This window comes from Pseudorasbora parva, chromosome 3 (genome assembly GCF_024679245.1).
Source record: "Pseudorasbora parva isolate DD20220531a chromosome 3, ASM2467924v1, whole genome shotgun sequence".
Classification (NCBI taxonomy): domain Eukaryota; kingdom Metazoa; phylum Chordata; class Actinopteri; order Cypriniformes; family Gobionidae; genus Pseudorasbora; species Pseudorasbora parva.
In genome coordinates, this window is record NC_090174.1 from 31,369,383 (window position 1) to 31,381,548 (window position 12,166).

The 12,166-nt window shown below is 37.5% G+C and overlaps 1 protein-coding gene across 1 annotated transcript in view; it reads left to right on the top strand.

Moving 5' to 3' along the window:
* Positions 1 to 435: 435 nt before the first annotated feature.
* The window catches only part of prkg2 (protein kinase cGMP-dependent 2), a 48,957-nt gene continuing 37,226 nt past the window's right edge, over positions 436 to 12,166 (top strand). Inside the window, exons 1-2 of the mRNA XM_067438421.1 lie at positions 436 to 603; positions 3,846 to 4,339. Coding sequence (XP_067294522.1) covers positions 3,861 to 4,339 — 479 coding nt within the window. The 5' untranslated portion in view covers positions 436 to 603; positions 3,846 to 3,860. The remainder of the gene's footprint in view (positions 604 to 3,845; positions 4,340 to 12,166) is intronic.

The following is a 12,166-nucleotide window of genomic DNA, read 5'->3' on the forward strand; positions in this document are numbered from 1 at the left end:
TATATGGGGTGTGGCAATAATACATGTTGTTTTCAGAAATTATAGATCAAAAGTATCAAACTGTTGTTTTACCCAACAAATTTTAATTTATAAACTAGGCTACCCTTTTTTAACATGTAAAACAACAGCGTTTCAGCATGCGCTTTAATAAACAAACAAAAATAACTTAATAATTGGGTATGTCATTATCTATCTATCTATCTATCTATCTATCTATCTATCTATCTATCTATCTATCTATCTATCTATCTATCTATCTATCTATCTATCTATCTATCTATCTATCTATCTATCTATCTATCTATCTATCTATCTATCTATCCCTCTCTCTCAGAGAGAGAGAGAGAGAGAGAGAGAGAGAGAGAGAGAGAGAGAGAGAGAGAGATCAATAAAATATCCAGCTGTCATGAAACCATCACGACTGCTAATGGGACCGAGTGTAGTTATTGTGGAGAAATGACACACGCTGCCCAGTGTGTGCGCGTGAAGAGAACAGTGCTGCTGACCGGGGCTGCTGCCTCAAACACACAACACTCTCTTTTTTAACCGTCTTCATTTACTTTCCCGAGAAACGTCGAAGAAGAGTTCCTGTACACGAAAACGGTAGGGGTTTTCCTTGTAATTTAAAACTAAACTTTATGCCTCTCAGGAGCGTTTAGGAAGATGATAAAACGGAAGCACAGGTGTAACATCTGCATGGCTTACAAAAGCGCGAAATTTACGTAAAAGTTGGCTTTATGCTAATTTAAAATTATTGACACTTTAGTCATGTATCTATCGTTAGAAAAAAAATACGTTTATTTATTTTAATTTTAGCTCCAGTTAATTGTATTTATTTATTTGTTTAGGGATACGTTGAATAGCCATGTAGTTTTCTACTGTAAACACCCTGTCTGCATTAATTACATAAATCTACCATGCATGTAAGGACATAAAGCTAATCAAATATCCTGTGATTCAAAATCAGATTGGATGTAAACAAAAAACAAAGTCTTATTGAGTTCCATTATAGGCTACTTTGTGTTTAACAAAGTTTATGTATGGATACGTAGGCTAGGCTTCTGTATGAGTCTGCTCAGAGGTCTTGTGCTGTAAATACTGTGTTTGTGCTCAAACATTCTTCTCTGTGGTGGGAGTGTCCAGTGTCCATTGTATGTTTGTAACCCAAACTGAATTACAAAACATCCTATTTGATTTTTTTTCCATTAATGAAAGGCAGCAAAAAATGACATCACCAGACAGTCAAGGAAAGAGCATACTGCACACTCATGGGGTGCTGGTGCCATCCGGTATAACTGTGCCTCTAAATTATTGATTAGGTCTAAATCACTGGGGCCAACAGATCTCTGGTAAAACGCTCTCTCTCACTCTTTATCTGCAATATGAAAATGTTGGTGAGCAATCTGTATCTTGTGCCCCTCATAATGAGATACATGACAGGTAGATGAAAGGCATGGGAGGATCCCCTAACCTTTACCATCAAAGTTGTGTTCTGGGCACAAATGCCAGCATCAAATCTGACAACAAAAGATCAGCTCACACCAAAAAGGACCAGCAGCATTATCTATATTTATTAAGAAATCTATGTTGAGACAGGGACTAAATGGGAATCTCAGATTCATTATTAAAATTAATACGCTATGCATAGGCAGTAGGCACACATATTTAAATCTTAAATCTCAAGCTATGCTCATCCCTGAAACTTTCTTGATGTACACATAAAAAAAGATGATGATGATGATAATAATAATAATAATAATAATAATAATAATAATAATTAACCCAAGTGTTTCACTAAATTCACTTTACTTAATTAATATTTAGAATGCAAATATTATTGAATCTGTATCCCAGGGTTATTATAGTAAACAAAAATGAAAACTAAAACCATAAAAAAAATGGGCAATCGATTAATTATGATTAATCGCATCCAAAATAAACGTTTGTGTTTACATATTTGTGTGTGTACTGTGTATAATTATTATATAAATAAACAGTCCTTCATGTATATATTTAAGAAATATTTGCATGTATATGTATATATATATATATATATATATATATATATATATATATATATATATATATATATATATATATATATATATATGCACAGTACACACACACACACACACACACACACACACACACACACACACACACACACACACACACACACACACACACACACACATATATTATGTAAACACAAACGTTCATCTTGGATGCGATTAATCGTGATTAATTGATTGCCCAGAACAAAAAAGGAAAACTTTATTACATTTCATTACTTATAAACTGATAACTTAAGATTATTTTGTTTCAGATAGTTGCCAAGCAGCATTTCTCATTTTCTTTTGGTTATGGTTGAAAAATAAAATATAAAACTTATCTTAATTAAAACTGTATAGACATTAAAAAATTATAAAAAACTAGAGAAATATTTCTAAAATTTTTATTACAAATAAAATGAAAACAGAAGATATTAAAATAAAATCTAATTCAAAATATGTATTGCATGTATTGTTTTAACTATGGTTTCTGAGAGGGCTTGCATTAATAATGTAAAAAAGGTTTTTATAACCACTTCAATGTTAAAGGATTATTTCACTTCAAAATGAAAATGTTGTGACATTTTATTCACCCCCATGCCAAAAAGGAAAAGAAATTACGTTTTTTGAGGAAAACATTTCAGGATTTTCTCCTTATAATGGCCTTCAATGGCAACCAAAATGTTGAAGGTCCATATCAATGCATTTTTAAAGGGTGTTGAAGGGTTTCAGAGGCTTTGCAGAGGCTCAGGATTTTTCTAGCAAAATCATTTGTCATTTTCTACAAATGTATATACTTAATATACGTAATTAACCTAAATTGCTCATCTTGCGCTGCTCTGCCGCCGTCGGAAAGGTCACGCTAGACGCATGAAGTACCGCCGCCATGTTTACAAAGCGCTTGTGCAAAGTCTAATACAAAAATCCTTTAAAAAAAAAGGTTAAACAACGATGTCAGATGATTTTGAAGTTAAAGATGGAGTTTTTTTGTTGTAAAGGCCGTTTGTATTAGTCTTTGGACGTTCACTTGGGGCGGTACTTCTGCCTATGTCTAGCGTGACCTTTCTGACGTGATAGCGCAATCCGTGGCACATCGCAGAGCAGCACATGATGAGCAGTTTAGGTTAAAAATGTTTATTTCGTTTTTGTAAATTACAGATGGTTTCGCAATTTCGCTAGATAAGACCCTATTCCTCTACTGAGACCATGCAGAGCCTCTGAAACCATTCAAAGGCCTTTGAAACCCTTTGTTTTGGACCTTTAACATTTTGGTTTCCATTGAGGTCCATTGTGTGAAGAAAAATCATAGAATGTTTGTTTTCCTCAAAAATGTAATTTCTTTTCGGGGGCGAGTAAATTATCAGGAAATTTTGGTATGACCATGGTATGACCATGTTACAAGTTGTAGTGTAAATTTTACATATTACATAAGTTCATGTATCTATTCTTCTTCTATGCTTTTCCAGGGTACTTATTGTCTTGTATGATTGTCTCGTATATTGTCCTGAGTTACTGCACTTTATGTTTTTATGTATTGTTCCATGTTGCACCATGGTCCTGATGAAACGGCATCTCGTTTCAATGTATACATGTATATAGGGGAATGACAATGAAGACGCACTTGACTTGACTTGACTAATCCTTCACGCGATTAAATTGACCCTGGTGTCTCTAAGACCCCAAACAGAAAAGGAGGATTAAGACTGAAATTGTAAATATTGAATCATTTTCATAATATTAGCTTATCATTATTTTAATTATATTGAACTTGAACTTGATTATCTTTTATTGTAGAATAAAAGTGCCAAAATGGGAAACGGTTCTATGAAGCTGAATCCTCTCAAGCAGGTCAGTGGATCGGCCAAATCCAAAAACAATGGAGAAACAAGCTCAGTTCCTCAAGTCCTCAGAGTTAGAGTGGACGAGTTAGAGAGTCAACTGAAAAAGAAGGATGAAGACCTGAATGCCAAGGAGCTTCAGATCAAACATCTAGAGGAACAGTTGGCCCAGCAGAGACAGGCCATTTCAGAGATCTCTGATGCTTTGAGGAACAAGTGTCTCCAACTCAATAAGCTCCAGGATGCACTGAAGAATCAAGGGGAGTTAGGTCTCCTGTCACCTATGAAGGAAAAGGTCAGTCAGTGTCTCACAGGCCTGCTCAGAGATACTCTCAACAGGAGGAAAGGAGCAAAAGCTGGAGTTTCTGCAGAGCCTTCATCCAGAACATATGATTCCAGCGGAATCCCAAAGTTCTACTTTGAGAGTGCACGAGTCTGGAAGGAGCAAAGGTGAGAGATTTAATTCATTTTCTGCTTTTAAGGGCTAAATTCCTTCCACAATTTGATTGCTAATAGTGGTAGTATTTGGGACTGGGTATATTTAAGAAATATGCCTATAAATGATTAATGCGTAATGTTTTTTCAGCACTTTTGCTCCACCAACAAAAAAAGTTCCAAGCGAAGTCAAAGCAAAATTTGTTGCGTGTCCGAGCAATAGTAGCTCTGGCAACAGTTATCTGTACTTTTAAATTAATCGTTGAATGAACAATTCTTTGATAAATACATCCCGTGTCGTCTACTGATGTAAGGAGGATGCAACCACACAGACAAGAGATAGAAAAAGTAAACGTCCCCGTGCATGTGGACTGGTGCAGCAGGGATTGGTTTTACACGGAATCCTGTAACCTATCGAATTCTTAGGCAGACAACAGTGCCTACTATGGTCACAGAATTGGATGGTCGAATAATTTGGTATAACACCAGAACTAAGGCCAGAAACGTTTTTTACTACTACCAGCATTTGTTCTAGCATTCGGTTATAAGCTTCTAGCTATGCAAGATCCGGCCTACAGCTGGAATTGTACAAGGCATATTGTTAAAAAGAGTTACTATAGGCTCATAAGAAACCTAAGGATAATAAATAAATGATCCTTATAAATGTGGTTTAAAGCTGTATGTTTGTGTACTTAAGGTTACCTTAGCATGTTCTGTGTTTTGTGTGTGTGCCGTGCACTGTACTGCATGTGCGTGGGTTTGAACAAGAATATTCATTATTGTATCATCAAGCATCCTCAAAGAGCTAAAATAGACGTGCCATTTTTTCATGTTGGTAATTAGTATGTGTTTTTCATATGCTAAGCTCATTATGTTGGGAGGCTTAAATTTGTCTAATCTGCCTGCAAAATACCATGTTGATATTCATTATCCTGTCTCTGTTCTAACACTGAAAATGAAACAACTGATGCCCTTCATAGCGAGAACTGTCCAATTAGTCCATCTTAAATAATTTGTACTCAGTCAACCCAGTCCAACATAGCAATATCACAGCTATCACAGTTGCAAGCAAAACAGTATTCTAATCCCCGGTTTCAGAGACAAGGTTTAAGATATAGTCTAAGACTAAAATGCATGTTTGAACCGAAAGCAACTTGCACTGACATATCTTAAAATAGGTCAGTGCCATTGTTTTGTCTCAAGATGCACGCTAGTAATGTTTCTTTTTTTTTTTTTTTTAATGCAATTTAGAAAAAGTTAAATGTCCTAATTGAACTAAGGCTTAATCCTGGCTTAATCTAAACTCTGTCTGTGAAACCAGGCCTAAATCTTTCATATTATTAGGGGCCAAGCACCGAAGGTGCGGAGGCACCTATTGAAATCGTTAGTGTTCCTATTATTAGGGGCCAAGCACCGAAGGTGCGGAGGCACCTATTGAAATCGTTAGTGTTCCTATTATTATTATTCTGCTTCTTCTTCTTCTTCTTCTTCTTCTTCTTCTTCTTCCGCCATAGGAGTCTCTGGCAGCCCATAGAACCGTATGGTAAAAAGTTGTGAAATTTGGCACACTCATAGAGGCCAGTCTGAGCTGTCACTATAGCAAATTTGGTGCCTCTAACTCAATCCCTCTAGCGCCACCACCTGTCCAAAGTTTCACTCATATTTATGCTTATAACTTTTGACCCCTAAGGGCTAGAAACAAAATTCTTTTTTCATCGGATTCCTTGGCTCAAGCCGATTCGATTTCACCCTATGATGTCATTTTCCGGTATGCAAATTTTCCCGCCATTTTGAATTTTCTGAAAAACCTACTTTTTCGAACTCCTCCTAGGCCGTTGCTCCGATTTTCACGAAAATTGAAACAGATCATCTTCAGAGCATGTTGACAAAAAGTTATGGAATTCAAGTTGATTCGTCCAATCGTTTTCAATAAACGCACAAACAAATTTTACGTGGAGGTTGCAAAAACACACTAAAGGCTATATCTCCGCAACGCTTTATCGTATTCAAACCAACCTTGGTACATGTCATCACAAGCATGACTTGAAGCAACATGCAGCGTTTCGGCGCAGCGCCACCTACCTGTCCGGAGATACGAAAAATGCCTATTTTGGCTTATAACTTCTGAACCGTTTATCCAAAAATCATAAAATTGGTCTCATTAGATTCAGGGCGTCATGCCGAGTCGACTGATATCCAATTTTACCATGTCGGCCATTTTGGATGTCGGCCATTTTGAATTATGTGCAAAAATGCTGTATTTTATGAACGCATGAACAGATTGTTATGAAACTTGGTATGGGTCATCACCACGATGCCCTGAAGTAGCCTGAGAAGTTTCGAAACAGCGCCACCTAGTGGAGAATTTTTTTTTTCAAACGCTTATAACTTTGGGTGTGGTTGACATATTTTGATGGGAGTGTGTTTTTTGGTCTCCTGAATCCTTGCCGACTCCAACGATACCAGACTTGCCAGGTTTCGGCATATGGTTTGCGCAGAGTTGTAATTTAGTGCTTAAAAAACATTTGCTGATATCTTCGAAACCGCTAGTCCGATCGAGACGAAACCAGCCTCAGAAGTTCGGAAACATAGGTCGATAGCTATACGCTAATGCCCAAATCTCAAAATATTGATAGTAAGGGGTAGTAAAATCCAATCAAAGTCAGGTGTCAGTCCTTTTTTACGTGTTTTTTCATATAAATGTCTATAACTCCAAAACAAAATGAGATATTTTCACCAAACTTGACACACATATGTATGGGCTCACTATGAGGACACATAAAAAAATTGGTGGGATTGTGCCTCTTGGTGGCGCTATAATAAAACAAAACATGAAATTCCCATTGACTTCAATGCAGTATTATGGTTTAAAATGCTAATGCTATAATTTAAGAATGCATTAGCGTATCGTTACAAAACTCGGTATGTGTCTTCTGCTCCATGTCCTGAAGATACTCAAAAAGTTTCGGGGTAGCGCCACCTTGTGGTCAAAAGTTGTAATAAAATGTACAGAAATGCGAATAACTTTTGATTAAATTAACCCATTGTAATGAAACTGGTCATAATACAGTCAATGGCTCATGCCGAGAACATGGATACCAATTGTGCCATATTTTGCAAACCTATCTGTCCTCCGTCTTGTTATTTGTTAAAAACCTACTTTTTCAAACTCATCCTAGACCGTTTGTCCGATTTTCACCAAAATTGATCCGTATCGTCTTCAGACCATGCTGACAAATAGTTATGGATTTCGGATTGATAGACAAAACAGTTTTCATATACCACTGCAACAGAGTTGAGCCATGATGCAAAAATTACTCTTGAGGCTGTATCTCTGCAATGCTTTGACATATTGACACCAAACTTTGCATGTGTCATTGTCATCTCAATCTGACTAAACCACATCAGTTTCGTAACAGTGACACCTATTGGTCGAAAGTGATAAACCATTAAACCATTATTATTGACTGTATTTAAAATTTGACTGCTATTTTGCCTAAAATCAACTTAATAGGTCCTTAATGGCTCATTGTTGCAGTTGGCTTGAGACTTCCAGCCATGCTGGCATGTCTTGTCTTCTTCTTTGCGCTTGGCCCCGATAATGGCTGCTTGTTATTCTGCTTCTTCTTCTTCTTCTTCCGCCATAGGAGTCTCTGGCAGCCCATAGAACCGTATGGTAAAAAGTTGTGAAATTTGGCACACTCATAGAGGCCAGTCTGAGCTGTCACTATAGCAAATTTGGTGCCTCTAACTCAATCCCTCTAGCGCCACCACCTGTCCAAAGTTTCACTCATATTTATGCTTATAACTTTTGACCCCTAAGGGCTAGAAACAAAATTCTTTTTTCATCGGATTCCTTGGCTCAAGCCGATTCGATTTCACCCTATGATGTCATTTTCCGGTATGCAAATTTTCCCGCCATTTTGAATTTTCTGAAAAACCTACTTTTTCGAACTCCTCCTAGGCCGTTGCTCCGATTTTCACGAAAATTGAAACAGATCATCTTCAGAGCATGTTGACAAAAAGTTATGGAATTCAAGTTGATTCGTCCAATCGTTTTCAATAAACGCACAAACAAATTTTACGTGGAGGTTGCAAAAACACACTAAAGGCTATATCTCCGCAACGCTTTATCGTATTCAAACCAACCTTGGTACATGTCATCACAAGCATGACTTGAAGCAACATGCAGCGTTTCGGCGCAGCGCCACCTACCTGTCCGGAGATACGAAAAATGCCTATTTTGGCTTATAACTTCTGAACCGTTTATCCAAAAATCATAAAATTGGTCTCATTAGATTCAGGGCGTCATGCCGAGTCGACTGATATCCAATTTTACCATGTCGGCCATTTTGGATGTCGGCCATTTTGAATTATGTGCAAAAATGCTGTATTTTATGAACGCATGAACAGATTGTTATGAAACTTGGTATGGGTCATCACCACGATGCCCTGAAGTAGCCTGAGAAGTTTCGAAACAGCGCCACCTAGTGGAGAATTTTTTTTTTCAAACGCTTATAACTTTGGGTGTGGTTGACATATTTTGATGGGAGTGTGTTTTTTGGTCTCCTGAATCCTTGCCGACTCCAACGATACCAGACTTGCCAGGTTTCGGCATATGGTTTGCGCAGAGTTGTAATTTAGTGCTTAAAAAACATTTGCTGATATCTTCGAAACCGCTAGTCCGATCGAGACGAAACCAGCCTCAGAAGTTCGGAAACATAGGTCGATAGCTATACGCTAATGCCCAAATCTCAAAATATTGATAGTAAGGGGTAGTAAAATCCAATCAAAGTCAGGTGTCAGTCATTTTTTACGTGTTTTTTCATATAAATGTCTATAACTCCAAAACAAAATGAAATATTTTCACCAAACTTGACACACATATGTATGGGCTCACTACGAGGACACATAAAAAAATTGGTGGGATTGTGCCTCTTGGTGGCGCTATAATAAAACAAAACATGAAATTCCCATTGACTTCAATGCAGTATTACGGTTTAAAATGCTAATGCTATAATTTAAGAATGCACTAGTGTATCATTACAAAACTCGGTATGTGTCTTCCGCTCTATGTCCCGAAGATATTCAAAAAGTTTCGGGGCAGCGCCACCTTGTGGTCAAAAGTTGTAATAAAATGTACAAAAATGCTAATAACTTTTGATTAAATTAGCCTATTGTAATGAGACTGGTCATAATACATTCATTGGCTCATGCCGAGAAGATAGATACCAATTTTGCCATATTTTGCTAACATATCTGTGCTCCATCTTGTTATTTGTTAAAAATCTACTTTTTCAAACTCATCCTAGACCGTTTGTCCGATTTTCACCAAAATTGATCCGTATCGTCTTCAGACCATGCTGACAAATACTTATGGATTTCGGATTGATAGACAAAACAGTTTTCATATACCACTGCAACAGAGTTGAGCCATGATGCAAAAATTACTCTTGAGGCTGTATCTCTGCAATGCTTTGACATATTGACACCAAACTTTGCATGTGTCATTGTCATCTCAATCTGACTAAACCACATCAGTTTCGTAACAGTGACACCTATTGGTCGAAAGTGATAAACCATTAAACCATTATTATTGACTGTATTTAAAATTTGACTGCTATTTTGCCTAAAATCAACTTAATAGGTCCTTAATGGCTCATTGTTGCAGTTGGCTTGAGACTTCCAGCCATGCTGGCATGTCTTGTCTTCTTCTTTGCGCTTGGCCCCGATAATGGCTGCTTGCAGCTATATTTCTGCTTCTTCTTCTTCTTCTTTTTCCGCCATAGGAGTCTCTGGCAGCCCATAGAACCGTATGGTAAAAAGTTGTGAAATTTGGCACACTCATAGAGGCCAGTCTGAGCTGTCACTATAGCAAATTTGGTGCCTCTAACTCAATCCCTCTAGCGCCACCACCTGTCCAAAGTTTCACTCATATTTATGCTTATAACTTTTGACCCCTAAGGGCTAGAAACAAAATTCTTTTTTCATCGGATTCCTTGGCTCAAGCCGATTCGATTTCACCCTATGATGTCATTTTCCGGTATGCAAATTTTCCCGCCATTTTGAATTTTCTGAAAAACCTACTTTTTCGAACTCCTCCTAGGCCGTTGCTCCGATTTTCACGAAAATTGAAACAGATCATCTTCAGAGCATGTTGACAAAAAGTTATGGAATTCAAGTTGATTCGTCCAATCGTTTTCAATAAACGCACAAACAAATTTTACGTGGAGGTTGCAAAAACACACTAAAGGCTATATCTCCGCAACGCTTTATCGTATTCAAACCAACCTTGGTACATGTCATCACAAGCATGACTTGAAGCAACATGCAGCGTTTCGGCGCAGCGCCACCTACCTGTCCGGAGATATGAAAAATGCCTATTTTGGCTTATAACTTCTGAACCGTTTATCCAAAAATCATAAAATTGGTCTCATTAGATTCAGGGCGTCATGCCGAGTCGACTGATATCCAATTTTACCATGTCGGCCATTTTGGATGTCGGCCATTTTGAATTATGTGCAAAAATGCTGTATTTTATGAACGCATGAACAGATTGTTATGAAACTTGGTATGGGTCATCACCACGATGCCCTGAAGTAGCCTGAGAAGTTTCGAAACAGCGCCACCTAGTGGAGAATTTTTTTTTTCAAACGCTTATAACTTTGGGTGTGGTTGACATATTTTGATGGGAGTGTGTTTTTTGGTCTCCTGAATCCTTGCCGACTCCAACGATACCAGACTTGCCAGGTTTCGGCATATGGTTTGCGCAGAGTTGTAATTTAGTGCTTAAAAAACATTTGCTGATATCTTCGAAACCGCTAGTCCGATCGAGACGAAACCAGCCTCAGAAGTTCGGAAACATAGGTCGATAGCTATACGCTAATGCCAAAATCTCAAAATATTGATAGTAAGGGGTAGTAAAATCCAATCAAAGTCAGGTGTCAGTCCTTTTTTACGTGTTTTTTCATATAAATGTCTATAACTCCAAAACAAAATGAGATATTTTCACCAAACTTGACACACATATGTATGGGCTCACTATGAGGACACATAAAAAAATTGGTGGGATTGTGCCTCTTGGTGGCGCTATAATAAAACAAAACATGAAATTCCCATTGACTTCAATGCAGTATTACGGTTTAAAATGCTAATGCTATAATTTAAGAATGCATTAGCGTATCGTTACAAAACTCGGTATGTGTCTTCCGCTCCATGTCCCGAAGATACTCAAAAAGTTTCGGGGCAGCGCCACCTTGTGGTCAAAAGTTGTAATAAAATGTACAGAAATGCGAATAACTTTTGATTAAATTAACCCATTGTAATGAAACTGGTCATAATACAGTCAATGGCTCATGCCGAGAACATGGATACCAATTGTGCCATATTTTGCAAACCTATCTGTCCTCCGTCTTGTTATTTGTTAAAAACCTACTTTTTCAAACTCATCCTAGACCGTTTGTCCGATTTTCACCAAAATTGATCCGTATCGTCTTCAGACCATGCTGACAAATAGTTATGGATTTCGGATTGATAGACAAAACAGTTTTCATATACCACTGCAACAGAGTTGAGCCATGATGCAAAAATGACTCTTGAGGCTGTATCTCTGCAATGCTTTGACATATTGACACCAAACTTTGCATGTGTCATTGTCATCTCAATCTGACTAAACCACATCAGTTTCGTAACAGTGACACCTATTGGTCGAAAGTGATAAACCATTAAACCATTATTATTGACTGTATTTAAAATTTGACTGCTATTTTGCCTAAAATCAACTTAATAGGTCCTTAATGGCTCATTGTTGCAGTTGGCTTGAGACTTCCAGCCATGCTGGCA